We start from the raw sequence: 19,875 nt of genomic DNA, 5'->3' as shown, positions 1-19,875 counted from the left end.
GCAGCCTGGTGAAAAGTCATGAGTCTCTCTAACTTCTTTCTGTCCACTTCACTATCAAAACGGAACATCCCTTAAAGCCCAGTCTTCCCATGAATGTCTCTGAAGGGGCGAACCCCTCACTGCAAAGCTTTCTTCATCTTTCTGCTGCCACCAGACCTGAAGCACAGGCCGTCCGGCACCCCACCCACATTCCCCATGGACATCCCCAGGGGCTCCCCACCCACCGGCCCCCACCCAGCCTGCAGTGGGTCGGAGAGTGGCCCCCTGACCTTCAGGTCCACCTGGAGCTTTGGATAGGGTCTCTGCAGTTGTCATGACATGAGAGGAGGTCAGGCTGGGGTAGGTAGGCCCCAAATCCATGACTGGTGTCCTCATAAGAAGAGAACACAGAGACCAGGGAGAGGGCCTTGCGTAGACAGGGCAGGGGCAGGAGCGATGCAGCCACAAGCCAAGGGTCACCGGCAACACCAGGAACCGGGAGAGGCCTGGACGGGATGCGCCTTCCAAGCCTCCAGAAGGAGTCGGCTGTGCTGACGCCTCCAGATCGTGAGACGATCCATCTGTCCTTCGGGCAGCATCACAGACTCCTCCCCTCACACACTGCTGGGTGTGTAACCAGGGAAGCTCACCAAACCACAGCCACGAGCAGACCTCCCAAACGCGAAAGCGCTCGCTCTGGAGCTGGTTTCTATCACGCGGGGTTTGCAGTAGAAGGGAAACAGGCCAGAGAGCCGTACTGGGGCGTCAGAGCAATAACCTCCACGGCAACAATGAACACGCCCCCTCGCCCCACCCCACGCACCAGGCTGAGCAAGTGCGGCTCTGGCATGTTAAAAGCGCCAGTCAGCCATGTCGCGTGCTCTCTCGGGTGTGGCCAGGACCCGTGCCACCAAGACCCACAGGCAATAAAGATCTAAATCTAAATGTAATGGGCCCTTCACAAAGTGATGCCTGGACCCCGGTTTGTCAAATGTGCACTTTGATTTGCTTTTCCAATAGGAACATCGAGTTTGGGCCAATCACACGTATGACTTTCACGAGTTCTTTCTTTGAATGCGCGCACACACATGCGTGCACACAGAAATGTACACACACATGCACATGCCCCAGCTTCTGGAGAAGGCTGCCAGTCGATAGCACAGGCCCAGAGCCAGATTCCTCCACCCCTGCACTGTGAGCGGGGTGGGCCCCTCACCGTCTCTGGTAGGTTTCCTCTGCCCCAAACCAGGGACAATGCCCAACCTCAGAGGACCGGACGAGTCACTGTGTGGAAAGCCCCGAGGGCGGAGCTGAGGTGCAGCTCCTTGAGTCCACGTGCAGGGTTCACTGCAGCACCGCTAAGAGGGCCAGCTTCCCACAGCAGGTGTCTGGCTTAGGGTTGAGCTCTACTAATTGTCCATCAGCCCGAATGTTAACAAGCAGAACAAGACCCAGCCACGTGGGGTCAAACCCCCCCCCCCCATGCATAGCCAGCTCGCCAGGCACGATTCCTCACTGACACTGGTTCTTTCTTTGAATGCGCGCACACACATGCGTGCACACAGAAATATACACACACATGCACATGCCCCCGCCAAGGGGCCCTCAGTCCCTACGGCGAGGCCCGCCACATACCGTGGACACTGGAGCAGGCCTGCTTCAGCATGGGCTTGTCCATCTTCTTGGCGTAAAAGGCCGCGTACCACACGCGCAGCTCAGTGCCTGGGGGGATGTCCCTCGAGGTGGTGAAGTACACGTCATTGCCGTGCTGGTAGGCCGTCAGGTTCTGGTGCTCGGGCTCCACAGCCGGCCGCACCAGCATCATCCAGTTGCAGTCGTCCTCATTAGAGGTGTCAAAGCACACGGGGTGCCCATCCTTCTGGAACACCTGAGGGGAAGCACGAGGGGCCATGGAGGATCTGGTTACCCACCGGCCTGTGTGTCAGCATGTATGTGGGGGGGGGGCTAGTAACCGGTCTGGACAGTGCCGCACTGGGGGCCAAATCAGGTTCCGTACAGGTCCTGTTTGGGCATTTACAGTAGTTAGGAGGGTCTTTGTGAAAGATCTAGCTGTCACAGGGAGACCCGAGTTCTACGAAAGGCGCAGGTGGGAACTGGAACACCTGAGCTCTACACCTGGCCGGACACTGAGTTCTATGCATGGCCCAGCTGGGAACTGGGTACCTGATTGTGACCTGTGGTTCAGGTGGGTTCCCAGGTAGTTCTACTAGTGGTCCAGGTGACACAAGGAAACCTGAGATACACTCCCAGGCCAGGAGTACACTGAGTATAACCTGAGTTACTCTCCTAGGCCAAGAGTTATCAGGGGTCCTGAGTTCTATGCAGGACGAGCTGGGACGTCTGGGGTCTGCTCGAGGTCTACTCTGGACACTCAGATTCTGATCAGTTTTCAAGTGGGCATGAAACACCTGAGTTCTACTCTTGGTCTAGGTGGGATCGGGACACCTGAGTTCTACTCCTAGGACACATGTCATTGAGACTTCTGAGCTCTACACCTTGTCCAGGTATCATTGGGAGACCTAAGTTCTAACACATGGCCTCGTGGGAATTAGAATGCCTGAGTTCTACCCATGACCCAGGAGGGAATTGGGACACCGCAGTGCTACACCTGGTTCAAGAGTCACTGGGACACCTGAATTCTATCCATGGCCCGTGTAGGAACCGGGATGCCTGAGTTCAACTCGTGGTCCAAGCAGCATTGGGATATCTGGGCTCTGCACCTGGCCTGGTGTCACAGAGTCACCTGAGTTCCACGCATGACCCAGTTGGGAACTGGAACACTTGAATTCTATACCTGGCCTGGTGTCATTGGGACACCTGAGTTCCACGCGTGGCCCAGCTGGGAACTGGAACACTTGAATTCTATACCTGGCCTGGTGTCATTGGGACACCTGAGTTCACACGTGGCCCAGCTGGGAATTAGGATGCCAGGTTGTGTCCATGGTCCAGATGGGCATCAGGACACCTGAGTTCCCTGGCTCTATTACAGGTGCTCAGTGATTTCAGCAAAGTTCCGCGGTCTCTGTAAGGTGCACCCCACCTGGAGCACAGCACCGCTCCTTAGGGATTCGATGCAGGCAGGGAGCAGGGGAGAAGCGTAAATATTCTGACGTTCAAAGTAACCACACAAGTATGGGGAGTTCTTGTCCCTTATTTTCTGATGTAATTGTTACTTCCTTGCTGTAGGAAGAAATCCCTCCCCTCTCCGGAGCTTTTCCTGTAGGGGCCCCCACTGCTAATGAGCTGAAGACCCCTCTGAGAATGGAGCCCTTGAAAACAAGGGGAGAGGGCAGAGGGGCCACCAGGTGCTAATGACCCCCAGATGGTGTGTTGGGGGTGCGTCCAGTGGGCCTCAAGCCGCTCCAGGCACACAGGTGCTCAGTGCCGAGCGTGCTGCAAACAGCTCACGCCAGGCACCGACCTTCAGCATCGAGCCACTGAAAGAAGCCAAGGTGGGCACACAGGACTTGTTCAAAGGGGTGCGGCCCACATGCTGTGTGTCGTGTGGCCCAGGCCCCATGCAGGACAGCAGCCAACAGCCTTTCTTCCTTCCCTTCCTCTCTTTTCTTGTCAACAAATCAAGTGCCTTTTCTTTCCCCCGCTTTGGCTGAAATCTGCCTTGTAAGTTCACTTTCCAAGGACTGCCCCAAACCGGAGGTTATCTATTTCATCCCTACCCCGAAATGTGGGTCTCTGCTAAGGGTCTGTGAGAAAAGCCCACCTCTGTGGGTAACAGCTGCCCTCATTTGTTTATTTCACAGGCTTGCTCTGGGCCGACACAGGGCACAGGCACAGAAGCATGAACACCTGTGTCCCCTGGCCGCATGGGCTCCCACAGGTCTTATTTTCGGTACTCTAAGCCTTCCCTGCAACCTTCATTTTGTTTTTCTCAATTTCACATAAAAACTGTCCTACCCTAGTCTGATGGGCCTTTTAGAGATGCCAAACTGTACTGGTGTCTTATCACTGCCTAACCAAACACCTTCTGCCCTGGCCGGTGTGGCTCAGCCTCCAGAATGTCACCCACGGACCAAAGACTTGTGGGTTCATTTTTGGCCAAGGACAAGTATTGGATGCGGTTCATCCCCAGCCCTGGTTGGGAGGCAACCAATTGATGTGTTTCTCTCATATTAATGTTTCTTTCTCTCTTTCTCTCCCTCCCATTCTATCTGAAGATAAATGGGAAAATATCCTCGGTGAGGATTAAAAAAAACAAAAACCTTCTTTTGGAAGAAGGTGCCTCCGTGCCGCATGGGTGTGACGATGACTATTCTGACGCACACTGCAAGAAACGACAGACCTGTCAGCCCCACCGCCTGGAACACCCCCCGCTGGAACGGAGTGAGGGCAGCATCTGGGTCTCCTCCGGCACACATTTTGAATACACTCTCTTTCATGCTTGCAAAGTTCAAAATTACAAAATGCTAACTTAACTCTGTTGCTCTTATGATATAGAAAACCAACTACAAGGAAAAGAAGCACCGCTGAAATTCAGCAGAACCGCACTATGGAGAGCTGTCCCGAGCCATCTGGAACCCGGCACCCGGTGGCTTGGCCCGGCTCAGGGAGGACGTCACGGAGCCCCGGCCCCTGCACCGCCAGCACGGCCTTTACCTTCAGCGGAAACGCACATTCCTTCTCCCATTTGGCGACTCTCCTCGACTCGAAGGGACCAAACTGTGTTCGCTTAACCAGCTGAGTTACAGCAAACACGCCTTCGGCTCCATCTTCCAGTCGTCTGATCTCCAAGTTGGAAGGAAGGGACGACCTAGGAATAGAACAAAACAAGTCCCTGAGAGCCAGGGGCTGGAGAGCCACTCACACCAGGACGCAGTGGTGGAGACAGATGAAAAGCTCGCTCTCACTGACCGCCCGAGCACACGACAGAGGGCCATTGACTAAAGGACGGTTGAAATGCCCGCCCGCCCGAGACACAGCCAACGCACAGGTACTCCAGGTGCGGGATGTGATGGGCAACGGAGATGGAGCAGATCGCTCTCGCCCACAGGAGCACACAGGACCACAGCCTCTCGAGACGAGGTGCCACGTGGGAAGTTCCACGAGACAGACAGAGAGCCAGGGCACTCCACTCCAAAGGCAGAAGCAGCCTTCCAGCTGGGCTGAGCTGGTGACTGCATGGAGCACGTGGCCTTCTCGATAAACTAGGAGGGCGTCAAGGATGGGTGCCAGCGGACGGGGCACATGGCGGCGCCCCAGCACGGGCCGCGGCCTCAGCGCGCCGGAGGGCCCCACTGCGGGCTGACGGCTCCCAGTGCAGTCGCTGGGCAACAGGCAGTTACTGAAGGTTTTGGGGAACAGCTGATCCCATCTCTAGGCAAAAATATTAATCTCTTTGTTTTAAGAAGTTAAGTGACAGTGAGAAAAGTAAATAAATAAAGAGGCCGGAAAACCAGCTGGGAGGCTCCCAGAAATAGCACTGATAAGGGTAGTGTCTCCATGTGCCAGGCACTGCATCCTGTACAATGACCACAGTGATTTCACAGGGGGTACTGTTATTCTGTCCTCTGGACAGACAGGACAACTGAGGTGCAGAGAGAATGCACCCATTTTCAAACAGCCCCACGCGGCCGACCTGGCCTGTGAACAGGTGGTCACTCAGTCCTTGTCTGGCCCACTGGGTGCCTGGCGCCACAGGACACACGGAACGGCAGAGCCGCTGGGCCTCCTGGGATCTGCAGGGGCTTTTCCAGAAGCTGCCATGGCTGTGCCTTCTCACCTGCACTCACTGCTGTCTCGACCCCACCCCACTTCGCCCAGAGTGGGACCTGCAACCTGACTGTCACTCCTCAACCATAAACCGACCCAACCAATCGGTTCTTCCATGGCTCCCATCTGGGTCTCCGTTTGGCTGCTCAGAACCACGAACTGGACACAGACATTCCCTCCGAAGCCTCTAAACACGTCTCGGCTCCTCCTGGCAGCTCCTCAGTTCACGGGGACGGAAATCCCAGGCGCCCTTGGGAGCTGAGACAGCCCCACTACAGACCTGTCCTCCCCCACCGCTCCCTCCCTGTCGCAGACGTCCGGGCCGCCAGCTCTCACCGCGGTCGGCATGCAGACAACCCTGTCACACAGGCAGGCCGGTGAAAACAGCTCGAGGCGGTCACTCACCTGGCCCTGCTCAACACAAAGGAGTCTTTGACCATGACCACCGGGCCCAGCTCTGGACATTCAGAGTCGTGGTACTGGCTGCAGTCTTCACACCCTGCAGACAGACAGACAGCCAGCATCAGGGACAGAGGCACCAGAGGACACCGCTGGGCTCCAACCCAGTGGGGGCAACCGACTGTGCTCCCCACAAAGACAACACAGTGCAAATACAGGACGTGTCCCCAAGGAAAACACACCAGCTCTATGGCACATTCAAAGCAGGCAGAGCCCCCTCCAAGGTGACGAAGGATGAGATCTTCCCACGGAATGACAATAAATGAAAAGTCACCGATTTCACCTGTTCAATACATCTAATGCATCGTCAATCACTTCTATACCCTTGGATTACTTTGCTGAGTTAACTGCCGCCCCCCGTGAACCGCCCTTCGCCAGGAGTTGGAGAAAGATGAGCCTGTTAAAACTACACCCCACAACACATTTCTCATGTAGTAAGTCGTGTTTCTTAAAGCAAGTAAAACCATTTCAACTGAAAATGAAACGGCTCCTCTGCATTAAAAAGACAAAATGTGGACGTGGCTTTGCCCGGACAGCCCGCGCCACACCCGCCCGCGCTGGAGGACAGGCCCGGCCACTCACAGATGAACATGATCTCTTCACTGCCATCGTCAGCCATCGCCGACACCTGTCGGGACACGAGAGAGACGTTAATGACAGGCTTTCTGCCAGAGCGATTTTGAAACGTAATTCCTGCTAAAGTCCTCCTCGCGCCTGTGCGTCACAGCGACGTGCAGTGGGGTCCCCTTCGTGGCGGGACGGGGAGGCTCTGGAACGTGTTGTTTCCGATAAAAGCAATGGGCTAGAATGGCCTCCGTTAGGAAGTCTTCATGAATTCAGACTTTCATCTTTTTATATTAGCCATGTTTCCGTTTGTAAAATAAATGTGTCACCATTTTTAAAAAGCTAGTTTTCACACTCACTTTCTCCTCCCCCCTCACCGGCCTGTGAACTCCAGGGCGACCCCGTCCGTGCTGCCGATGGTGCCTGTACCTCAGGAAGCTGTCGGATGTCCTGGGCCTAACGCCCCTGACACCCTGGGGAGCGCCCCTGATCGCCACAAAACCTCGGTCAGATCTGGCCACTACTATTTCCTAATCACCCTTTGAGGGTCAGCTCAAGAGCCACCTCCACAGTGGGCAGCTGAGCTCCGGCCCCGACATGTTTGCGGGGTGGTCTGGACACGGTAATTCGATAGCCTCAGATTCCTGACCTATAAAATGGAAATAAAAATGCTCACCTCATGCATTTCCGGGGAACACAAAGTGCGATATACCCCGGCATGTGCCACTCAATGACCCCCTCTCCCATGCCCTTCACCCCCAGATAAGGCAACCCAGTGCATCCTTCCTGCATCGCGCTTCTCCTCCGAGCCCCTCCGATGTGCACACCTTCCCAAAGGCTGGCTGAAGCTATTCCACAAACCACCCCTCTCCCCAGGAGCTTGAAGAATGAAACAGACAATGCAAAGTCCAAACAAAATCTCAGATTTGCAGAACATGCGTTTTCATCAGCAGAGACGAGAACTTCACTACGGCAGGGTGAAGAAACAAGGAAGCAAGCAGGGAGAGGGGACCTCCCTTGGCCACTCCCACCCTCTCCCACCTGGAAGGTGGTTCTTCCCGCTCCTCACTGGCCGGCCCACCCACTCTCCAACTGCTTCCAGAACACGAACCCATCATATCACTTGCCAAGCTGGAACTTAAGGGCTTCCCACTGTTCCCGGCACCAAACCCAAACTCATCAGCCTCTTGCGCCTGCCTGCCCCTCGCTGACCCTCTCTGGCCACAGTGGCCTTGTTTACTTAGTCCCCAGCTCCCTCGTGCCACCAGGTCCCTCCCATGATGCTCCCTGTGCCGGCAACCTTTCCCGGTCTCTGCCGCTGGCTGACGCCGACTCATTCTTGTCAGTTTAATTGTCACTCCTTTGGGGAGTGTTTTCTGATCCACCTGCCCAAAGTAGGGCCCTGGTAACACTTCCTGAAAGCACCCTGCAATTTCCCTTCACCCCCATTTTCACCGCCGTGATCCTCAATGTGTCTGCTGTTCACCTCGCATCTCCTCCATCGCTGGAGCAGAGGGCCGGGCGGCGGGACCGTCAATACAGGCTCAGCGCCTGCGTGGCCAGACAAGGGTGGAGCGATGTGAGCACTCAGCTCTTCTGCGCTCTGTACCTAATACTCCGTATACAGTAGAGCCCTGGTAGCTTCTGACTGGGCTCCCTCTGGACCTCCAGGTGATCAAGAGCTGGTTGGTTGAACGTTCCAAATACTTCATTTGTACAACATACGCCAAGAAGTTAACAGGTTTAGATAGATTAGCAGTGATGCCTGGAAGAGAAATTTTAGGCATTCCAAGTAAAAAGTGATCTTAGCCCTGGCCAGTTTGGCTCAGAGGTCATAGTACTGGCCCGAGGACCAATGAGTCACGGGTTTGATTCAAGTCAAGGGCACGTACCACAGTTGCAGTTCATCCCTGGCCCTGGATGGGGTTGTGCGGGAGGCAGCCAGTCGATGTGTCTCTTTCACATCAATGTTTCTCTTTCTCTCTCTCTCCCTCCTTCCCTCCCTCCATCCTTCCTACTCTATCTGAGATAAATGGAAAAATAAAATCCTCAGGTGAGGATTAAAAAAAAACATTTTTTTTGTTTGTTTTAAAAGTGCTCTTAAATGCTTATACCACTTTCTCAGTATTTAGAGAGCACCTCCTGGGCACCACCATGGCTCAGGGCTCGGAAGATGGCCTGCTCGGACCTGCCCCAGGGCTCCCAAGCGGGCCAGGCCTGGAGCTGAGGTTGTCCTCCGTGGCCCCGGGGCAGGGGCAGCTGCACCGGCCTGTCCTTGCTTTCACAGAGCCCTGCCTTCTCTCCCGTGGACACTACGACTGTTTAAAGGTTTCCGGCTACACATACCTAAAATAAAGTTTAAACAAAATCTGTGCTAGTTAAGAAATCCTGCAAACCGATAATGCTGCTACAGAAAGGGCAGCTTTTCAAAAAGTGTCCAGCATCCCCGAGAACATTTTATCAGTGCTCATAAGACAAAGTCCCTCTCTTGCCCAGATAATCCCGGGACACCCACCACCACCAAGGTGTGCTAAAGGGTTGCTTTACCTGGGCGGCAGGTAAGCATGAGCCCTCTCCTCCACGGACCGCTGCAGGACGAGGGACAGTCTGGGCTGCTGGAAGGACACAGGGGGCTGGTGGCAGGATCCAGATTTGGCCAAACAAATGTGCCCTCATCTTCCGATTCTGGGGAGAAGCTGTCAAATGCTTCAGCTCCCCAGGGAAACCCTGCACATTCTACATGGGGGAAAGATCTTGAACAACCTGAGCAGGTTTCCTTGTGGTTACCAGGCAGGTGGCCCCTCCAGGTTCAACACGGTGGCACACCTGCCCGGGGCGGGAGCAGCCACATGAGTGCCAAGCCCGGGCCATCCCTCCAGCGACGGACCAGAGCTCCAGGAGCCACAGGAGCTGAGGTGCCCGAGCCGGGCCTCAGGCAGGCAGGATGGGGCTGGCTCTTCTCCAGGCTGCAAATGCCCACCGTCCAGGACTGAGCTGTGAAGATGCCCCACCGCCACCCCGTGTGGAAAGCCCAGAACCCTCAACAGACTATTTTGAGTTTTTCACGAATTTTCTACAAAAACACGGTGTTCTAAAGCCTGCTGCTATTCAAGCACTGATCTGAGAGAATCCGGGGAGCAGCCCTTGATCCCAGCACAGACCCTCACACTCAGGCAAGGGTCCTGGGGCAGCAACGGAAGCACAGGCTCACTCGATGGCAGGAGAACGTACACAGGACATTTTTAAAAGGATTACTTCATATGAATGTGACTACTCCAGTACCCCACATGCATGGGGTCACACAGGACTTGTCTTTCTGTGACTGGCTTATTTCACTGAGATGATGTCGTCACAGTTCACCCGTGCCGCAGCACGAGTCAGAATGCCCGCCCTTTGCAAGGCTGAACGATGTTCCACGGTCTGGATGGACCACTGTCCACCTGTTCGTCTGTGGTTGGGCACAGGGTGGCGTCCACGTATCCCTATGGGAGGGGTACCAGTGGACCGCTCCCTAACCCCCGCTTCGGTCTCTGCGCCTCAACGCAGAACTGCTGGGCCTCGTGGGTCTCACGCCTCACTGTTCGAGGGGCCGCTTGCTGTCTTCCACGTGGCCGCAGCACTTAGCAGTCCCACCGGTTTCTCCACACCCTCCCCAACACTTGTTATTTTCTGATTAAAAAAAAACAATAGCAGCCGTCCTAATGGGGGTGAGGTAGTAAATGATAATTATTAACTTTTTAAAGTCTTCACCCGAGGATATTTTTCCATTTATCTTCAGATAGAGTTGGGGGGGGGGGACATTGATGTGAGAGCAACACACTGATTGGGTTGCCTCCCGCACAACCCCAACCAGGGCTGGGGACCAAACCACATCTGAGGTACGTGCCCTTGACCAGAATCGAACCCACAACTCTTTGGTCTGTGGGCTGAGGCTCAAACTGCTGATCCAAACCGGCCAGGGAAAAATATTATTTTTTAATGTGATCTCCAAAGGCTGGGCTTGAGAAAAAGTAAGGAGCTTTGAAACACTGGAAAATAGAAACTTCATAATTTTGGAACACAGGTAGCTAAATGTAACTCAAAGAAACAGGTGTTTTCTGGGAGGCGCTTGATGTCACTGTAAATGAAGCTTCTCTCTTTGTTAACCTGGCCGGGACATCCCTGGCCGTACCCCGCCCACTCACAGGACAGAGGGAGACAGGCGAGGGGGGCAAGGAGGGCTGCGGTCCTGGGAGTCTCACTGGCTCGGATGACCTACCAGAGCCTTTTCCGTGTCCAAACCAGCACTTCCCAAGGGAAATACAAGGTGAGCCACACATGGAACATTATTTTGGCTGTTAAGTTTTGAATTACAGATTCATAGGAAGTTTTAAAAATAGCAGAGCGATCCCATGCACCTTTCACTCCGTTTTCCCCAAGGCTTATCTCTTACATAACTATGTATGTAAAAACGCTTACGTAACTATAGCACTAAGAATAGCTCGCTATCAAAACCAGAAAAGTGGACCTTGGCACAGCATGTGTGTGCGCAGTTCTGTCATTTTAGCTCAGGTGTAGATTCATGCAACCACCGCCGCCATCAAGACTCAGGACTGCCCCACTGCTGGGGAGACCTCAACCGTGTCCCCTTTACAGTCACCTCCTGTTCCCCCCGCCATCCCTAACTCCATCTCTGTAATTTTTCATTTCAAGAATGTTCTACAAACGGAATCATATAGTGTGTGACCTTTGGAGACTAACTTTAAAAAACAAAACAAAACAAAACAAAAAAAAAAAAACGCAGCATACTGCCCTTCACATACATTCATCCAGGTTGTTGTGTGTGTGAATAGTTCATTCCTCTTTCCTGCTGTATAATATTCCACGGCACAACTGAACCATTCTTCCACTGAAGGACACTTGGGTTTTTTCTCCCATTTCAGTCTACTACAAATTAAGCTTCTATAAACAATCGCACGTAGGTTTTTCTGTGGATATAAGTGGTCATTCCTCTGGGATAAAAGTTCTCGAGCGCGATCCCTGGGCCACATGTTAAGTGGACACTGGGGAAAACGGAAGGCAGCAGGAAAAGAGGACGGCCGCATACGAGAGGAACTGACACCACCAAAGAAGCCACAGGCATGAGTCTACAGGCGCTGTGAGGACAGGACACTGTGGTTGTCACTCACTCGCAGCGTCACCAGGAGTTAGAGCCGAGTCGGTGGCATGTAACACATGCAGAGGATGTTCAGAGGATGTTCAGTTTTTTAAGAAACTGCCATGCCGGCAATGTGTGCGAGACCCAGTTCCTCCCTCTCCCCGCCAGCATTTGGTTCAGGTTTTATTTTGGCCATTCTCACAGATGTACAGTTGTCTCCTGATGTGGTTTTAATTGGCATTTCCTTCCCTGACAGCTAATGAGACAGAACATCTTTGCATGTGCATATATGCCATCTGTAAATCCTCTTCAGTAAAATGTCTTCGCGTCTTTTCCCTGTGTTCCAGTCGGACTGTCTGGTTTTCTGACCACTGTGTTTTCAAGTTCCTCATACATCTAGAGCAGCGGTTCTCAACCTGTGGGTCGCGACCCCTTTGGGGGTCGAACGGCCCTTTCACAGGGGTCACCTAAGACCACCGGAAAACACACATTTCCGATGGTCTTAGGAACGGAGACACCGCTCCTCTGTCCGTCTCCAGGCGCGACATTAAAAAGGTTGAGAACCATTGATCTAGATCTTCTGTCAAATGTGTGGTTTGCAAACGTTCTCCCTGCGAGAGCTTGTCTTTTCCCCTCCTCCCAGGGTCTCTGCAGAACGAAGGTGCTCAGTTCTGATGAAGCCCAACCTACTGGTTGTTCCTTTTTTGGCTTGTGCTTCTGGTGCTGTGTCTAAGACCTCCGCACCAGCCCTGAGTCCCAGAGATGTGCTCCTCTCCTTCTTGGAAAAGACCTACAGTTTTATACTTTCCATTTAAGCCTAGTATCCGGTGTGAGCTAATTCTCGTATAAGGTGTGAGGTTGCGGTCCAAGTTCATTTTCACGCGTATAGACATCCGACTGCATCAGCACCGCTGAGTCACTTCGGCACCCTCGTCCACAACCAGTTGGCTACATTTGTGCGGGTCTGTTTCTGGGTTCTCGCTCCTATTCTGTGGATTTCTGTCCTTCCTCCACACCACGCTTGGCAGAGAGCAGTCAATCCAGTCCTGACTGCCATCCCTTCACAGTAAGTCTTGTAACTGGGTGGACTGGCTCTCCGCTTTCTTCTCTTTCAAGATTCTCTCAGCCACTGTGCTAGGGGTACCCTCTGCCCTTCCACATACATTTTAGAACAGTCTTGTCTATAGCTACAAAAGTTCCTGCCAGAATTCACATATGTAATTTTGGTAAATTTTATTTAACAGACTATATCCCAAATATTATCAGTTCAACTTGTAATTCATATTAGAAGTCATTTTTAATTTTTTTCATACTAAGTCTTGGAAATCTAGTTTGTATTTATTTTTGTTCTTTCAAAATTTTATTGTATTTTTTCCATCACTATTAATCATCTCTATGCCCCGCCTTCTACCTCCATCCACTCCCCTCCCCACCCTACCCCCACAATCACCACACTGTTATCCATGAGTTCTCTCTTTTTTTTCTTTTTGTTCAACCCTCTCCCACCACCCCCTCCACACTAGAGCTGTCTGCCTGCCCCCTATCTATGAGTCTGTCTCTATGCTGCTTGTTAGTTCACTTTGTTCATTAGATTCCACGTAAGAGTGAAATCATATGGTACTTGTCTTTCTCTGACTGGCTTATTTCACTTAGCATAATGTTCTCCAGGTCCACCCATGCTGTCTCAAAGGGTAAGATTTTCTCATTCGAATCAGCCAAATCTCAAGTGCTCAGCAGCTAACCCTGTTCTAGAGGCTCAGGACACTTTTTTAAGCAAGAGGGACATTTCCCACTGGACGCATGCCCTCATGACAATATTAAAAGCATTAAGGAAAAAAATCACAAAAGGAAAAAAGCAAACAAAAAAAGAGTGATTTTCACCAACATGCTGCAGAATTGTTCTGAAGGTGCTCTGTGGGGCCAAGGTGGAGGTAGTAGGTGGGTAGAGAGGAATTTTGTGACCAATAAATTTGTGACACACTGCAAGTCCCATTCTGGAGTTCTGATACACAATGGCACGTTAAAGGCCCTGAGAAGTCCTGCAATGGAAACCTGTGGGACTCTGTTTAGCCCAGTAGTTCCTGAACTTACCTGGGCCAAGAACTCCTTTGTCCACATTCGCACGCTAGAACTACGGTCCAGAGCACAGACTTTGGCTCTGCCGTTCACTGGACGTGAAACCTCGAGTTAGTTAGTTTCCATCCATGAGCCCCCATTCCTCATCTGTGCAGAGAGGGTTAGAATGTCTGCTGAGCCCTTTCCAGCCTGCAGAGGTGCACTTTTTAATTCTAGTTCATGGTTACAAACTCATAAAATGGTGGTTCTCAAAGATTTCCACCCCACAATCTTCTATCCCCCATCACTAGTGTGCTGTGTTATGTATTTTTCAAAAGCCAGCTTTCATGTTATAAAGAAATGACATAAACAGCAATCACTCCTCATTGCTCATTAATCAGCAAAGTTCAAACTCATGAATTAGGCACTGACAACTCTATAAACTGGCTGTGGCCTCCCTCTCTTTCCAGTCTTATTTCACGTTATACATGATGCGCTGCTCCAGACACATTAAGTGACTTTCCTGCCCCAGGAGATTCCATTTCTGGATTTTCTCTGATCCTCCATTACACCCCCTCCCACCAGCACTATCGCCTTCTGTCTCGTCCAGCCTTTCTCTTCCTCTCTGTCTGTCTGTGGCAGCAACTGCCCTTGTTAAAGCCCAGGGCTGCCCTGGTTTACCCCACATCCTTTTCTCCTGCCACTGTGAGCCCAGCAGGAGGGCAGGATCCAAGTCCGACACGGCCCCGGGGGTGGTGACTGTGTCTAGACCATTGCACCGTGTGGAGACTATTTCGCAGAACCACCTCATCTGACCCACTGGTTCCCAATCAGGATCTGCAGGCTGACAGTGGGTCCTGAGAGTGGGCGGGGGAGCCCAGAGCCCCTCTGCGCGTATCATCAGGAGGGAAACAGAACGTAGGTCTCGGCCGCTACCACGGACAACGCGCCAGCGGCGGCCTAACTTCGGGAAGCTGTCAGCTCCCCAACAGCTGCTGTTTCCAGGTGGGAACTGCGGGCAGGAGGGACACCTGAGTGACATGTACCTACATGACCTACAAACCAGCCCCCTGGCCAAGTCAAGACAGAGTTACGGGGTCTTTTACTTCCACGGCTTCCTTCCATCTGAGACCTTGTGATTCTAGCGTGTGTGGCTGTGAAGCACATGTGTACCCTTAGGAGGCCAAGAAGTACCCTGTCCACCGCCCTCCTTCCGATCCAATCCCATTCCCAGGTCGACCACTCTCAGGTCCTTGGGCTTTTCCACTACATCCGCTTGGGCGCTGCGAAGTAACAGGGTCCCACTGAGGCCCCCATCCCTTCAGCTCTGGGTGTTGCATTTTTAGTTCTCATGGTAGGTGAAGAGTCTGCTTTCTCACCCGCTCTCCCCTCCCCTTATCCCCAATATAATTCTGGTTAAATCAGTGTATATAACTCTGAAAACACTGAGGGCTGGAAAAACTGCTCTGTAGTGAACCCTGAAGTTCATTACTAATACGTTTCTCGTACAACCTTCTAGGGGCAACTGATTTATTTTCACATTTGCTTAGTTCTTGTTGTTTGTATGTGAAGTTTATTTGCTGCTGCTGTGCGTAGACTTCATATTGTTTTATGTGTATGTCAGATTTTGTGGTGTTGTGTGTAGATTTGCGTTGCTGTTTGTGTGTAGATTTTGAGGTTTTATGTATATGTTAGATTTCATTGTGTTTTATGTAGGTCATGTTATTTGTGTGGCTGTGTTGTGTGATTTTTATATCATTTTGTATGTGTTTTGTTGTGTGTTGTTTCTGCTGTTTGTGTGAAGATTTTGTTTTTGTATAGGTCTTCTTGTGTTATGTGTACATTTTGTGTGTGTGTGTGGCTTTTATTATATGGCTTTGTGCAGTTCTTGTGTTGTCTGTGTGCTGTTATTTTGTGCAGGTCTTGTTGGCAGACACTGTTGTGTGCTGTTTCTGCTGCTGATGTGGGGGTTTTATTGTGTGCTGTTTCGTACAGGTCTTGTAGAATCTGGGGGTGGTGATGACAGTGTGGTGAGTAAGGCACCAGTGGCTACATCTTTGCACATCCTGCAATAGCTTCTCCAATGGTTTGATTTTCACAGGGTCTAGCCAGGGCTAGCCCTGGAGTTCCTGGAACCTACTCTTCCTGTCCTGGCTGCCCGTCGGGTCTGACACAGGCCACAGGCTGGGCCTTCCCTTCACTATCACCCAGATTTGTTTGTTCTCTGGGTATAAATGGAGCCCCTGCTTCCTGAGGCCTCTTGCTTCCACTGTCTTGTTTAGTCCTCTGATCTGGGGAGCACATTTTCCTGTAGTTTTCTTAGAATGGTGCCACCAAGATACACCTTTTGAAAGGACTCGCCAGGTCTGCAAATGTCTTTATTCTAATCCCACATGACGGCTGGTTTGCCGGGGCACATGGTCACTTTCACACCAAACACTAAAAGCAGGACTCCAGTGTCCTTCAGCTTCCAGTGTCATAGCTGAGAAGTCTGATGTCTTTCCAGGCAGCAACCTCTGGTTCGTGACCCCCAAATTTTTTAGGATTTTTATTTTAGCTGCAGTGACCTCAAGTTTCGTGGCCTGCTTTAATGCTGAACACTGGTTGGCCCCTTCACCCTGGCATTCATGTCTTTCAGCCTGAAGTTTTTCTTGTATTAATTCTTTTGTATTTTTCTTCTGTTTTCTCTTTCGGAACCTCTTAGTTTTTAAAACCCAATGTTATATATTCACGCTCAAGACGACTCTATTGATCACACTACAAATACTGCACACAAATCAAGTTGGTCTTGATTTTCTATGGCCATAAGGGTGTGCTAGTTTCTCCTGGATCGAGTTATTACTGCAATCATTGAAACCCCATTGATCAAAACAGAAACACAGCACATGCTTCGGTAAACAGTCATTAACATGGGGGATGTGTTCAATGAGGCCGTTGGGCTTTTCCCCACAATCGGTTCATAGATCATGAGCAAACATTCAGCTCTGCCCCAGTCTTTGTTTTTATAAATGTGAACGCAGGAAACCTTGCTCCATAGACAAGTAGGTGGGAATGGAAGAGCTTGCTTATGGCAGTGCCCACCGTCACTTACCAATGACCACAATGCCAAGGGGTCCCCACTTCCCCTATCAGCACGAGGGCACCCTCCATCTGCCAGAAGTCTGAGGTCTTAGCCCACAGTGAGCTCACTCCCCAGACACCCACACATCTGTGGGCACCCTGAGGTTTCCACACCCTGGGGTCACAGCTCACACCAAGATTGGGGGTGGGTCACCGTCTCCCAGACAGTAAGAGGGACCCTTCCTCAAGAAGGTGAGAGACCTGGACCTTGGGCCCTGGGAAAGGGTTTATCCCACCCCAGGGTGGTTTGAAGATGCCACTCGTCTGCAGGGCCCTGGTTCCCCCTAATCACCTCCGGCCCCAGCACACCTGTCATCTGCACCTCAGTAAATGGTACCTCCTGTCACTCACCATACATTCCCCAACCAAACCAACAGCAAGACCTGCCTCGCTCTAGAAATAAACATTGTCCTCACTCATTCCCCGCCTCTATCCCCCACTTCTAGTGGACCCCTGTAGGGCCTGAATTCCCCACATGTCAGCCACGAGGTCGTCTCTAAAAAGGCACATATTCTGTCACCCCCCTGCCCCAAACCACCAGTGGTGTCCACTTGGGACTCAGGATAAACTGGTGGACAGCTGTGCTGCCCTCCTGTGCTTTCTCCCCCCGCCCACACTGGCCTTTGTCACCCTTGTGCACACAAAGCTCATTCCCACCCCAGGGTTGTTACACTTGCCATTCGTGTGCCAGTGACACTCTCACCCCAGAATTCCACTGAGCACCTCACAGCACTGGTCTCCTGCTCAGACTGTCCTTCCTAGTCCCAACTGCCTGAGTGTACCCACCCCACCTATACCACAGCCTCTACCTGCTGGCTTCCTTCCTTCCTTCCTTCTTTTCTATGCTCCAACCTCTGTGCACCTGACACGGTCTTATCGTTCATTGGCTATACCTCCCTCCCTCCGGCCCATTAGGTCCAACAGGCAGAACCTCTCTCTTGTTCTCTGTAGTGCCAGGCACATATCAGGTGCCCACTGAATAAACACTTGTTGAGTGAAAGGCCAAATGAATGAACACACACACTCCTGAACCATGAGGTGAAGTGGACAGGGATCACCCACACTTTACAAATGTGGAAAGGAAGCTGGGAAAGGATTTAAGTCACTGCTTACAATCTTAAATCACGTATCTGAAAGAGTGGCCTTAAATCTGCCAAATGGCAGAGTGTTCTTTTCCTGGCCTTCTACACAGAGGATATCAAAAGAATGACACATGAGACGTATTCCTAAGGAAATGGACATATCTCTCAAATATAAATATTCTAAAAAAGCTATTAACCCCCATTGGGGTTAAACTTGAAAATTTATTTGTCTTCTGGAAAAAATAACTATCCCTTTCTGCTTCCAAAATCAAACATATCATTGTATTCCTTGTTGGCAACGTTTCTGCAGAAGTATGAATCAAATCTATCAGAGGGTAACATAAATTTTACTGCTTTTCCCTTTCAAAATCCAAACTATAGTTCTCTTTCTTAACCACTCACCATAAGGCAGTGATGTCAAGGAAATGCAGGAAGCCAACTGGAGCAGTGAAAATATTCTCCAGGTTTTAAGACAAAATATGGTGCAGCGCTTGTGAATGGGATTGGAGGGGGGTAACCTCACTTATAAAAACCAAATGTCTACACTGGTGCACTCTCTAGGGAGAGTTCTCATCCCTGCCTTTTAAGACTGATCACAAAACCAGTTGCTCCTTTACTTTTCATCCTTAAAACCACCTTCAGGGACCAAGCTGGGTTCTCCAAATTTACCAGGTAAGTCGGGATTTTAGGAGCGGCTTGTAAACCAATGTGACTTTTGTCTGGCATTTTTACATACACACCAGGGGTCCACCTGTCTGGTCACACACTTGTTTCTACCATTTCAATCTGCCCTTGCGGGTGGGGTGGAGGAAATAGGCAATTTCTGAGCATTCGTGGGAAAAAAAAACCTCATCCCCTCCATTAAGAGCTTAATAAAGGTAAACACGTAATAACTGTCAGGCAGGGCTATATTTCCATAATGAATTCCCACTTCTAGAGCTGACCCTCACCGAGAGTATGTCCCTCTCCCCAGAGACCAGATGGCCAGCTCCTCCACATGGCTGCGCCGGGCGTGCCCTTTCCCGGCCCGGCCACCCACCCAAAGGCAGGCACATGTCACCTGTCCACGATTTGACTACCTTCCCGCTGCCACCCACGGGGTTACAGAAACAGGATGCAGGGTGCTCTTGGGGAGCTAGGGCAGCCCCCTCATCCGCACTCCTGCTTCTCCAACCGCGGGGCGGAGGTCCCGGGACCCTCCCGTGCGCCCCGGGGGCTGTGCCCCGGTGTGGTGAGAGTGACATCACGAGGGGGCCGTCGGCGACCACGGCACCGGGGGCGGGGACCGCGGGCCGGGGGCGGAGGAGCCCCCCGCGCCGCGCCCACGAGCGAGCGCGGCCCCATGGCCCGCGAGGGCCGGGGACGGTGGGCCTGACCCGCGGGCGGCGGGCGCCCGGCCCGGAGCGCCCCAGCTGCCGGGCGGGCGGCGGGCGGCACTCAGGGCGATCCCGGAGCGGCTCCGGGAAATCCAGCCGGGTTTTGACTCCGATCGCCCACGGTGCCCGCAGCCGGCGAATGTAACAAAGAACAGTCGGCATGGCGGCTGGACCGGGGCGGCGGCGACGGCGGGCCGGGCGGGGCTGGGGCGGCGGGCGGGCGGGCGCGCGGAGGAAGCGGGCGCGGGCCGGGCGGGGGCGGCGCGCGCGGGGGCGGCCGGCGGGCGCAGGGCCCCGGGCTTTACCTGCCTTTGGAATGTGCAGAGCGGGATCGGATCCGGACTCCGGGTTGCGA

General features: G+C 52.4%; 1 protein-coding gene across 1 annotated transcript in view; it reads right to left on the bottom strand.

The window, feature by feature from the left end:
* PRDM15 (PR/SET domain 15) overlaps positions 1–19,875 on the bottom strand; it is a 57,251-nt gene extending 37,376 nt beyond the window's left edge. Inside the window, exons 1-5 of the mRNA XM_036243823.1 lie at positions 19,826–19,875; positions 6,769–6,814; positions 6,133–6,226; positions 4,615–4,768; positions 1,615–1,867 (exon numbers count right to left, since the gene is read on the bottom strand). Of these exons, the coding sequence (XP_036099716.1) occupies positions 1,615–1,867; positions 4,615–4,768; positions 6,133–6,226; positions 6,769–6,805 (538 nt within the window). The 5' untranslated portion in view covers positions 6,806–6,814; positions 19,826–19,875. The remainder of the gene's footprint in view (positions 1–1,614; positions 1,868–4,614; positions 4,769–6,132; positions 6,227–6,768; positions 6,815–19,825) is intronic.

This window comes from Molossus molossus, unplaced genomic scaffold, assembly GCF_014108415.1.
Source record: "Molossus molossus isolate mMolMol1 unplaced genomic scaffold, mMolMol1.p scaffold_m16_p_5, whole genome shotgun sequence".
NCBI lineage: Eukaryota > Metazoa > Chordata > Mammalia > Chiroptera > Molossidae > Molossus > Molossus molossus.
The sequence above is the reverse complement of the archived record's forward strand: the minus strand, read 5'-3'. Positions and strand labels throughout refer to the sequence as shown.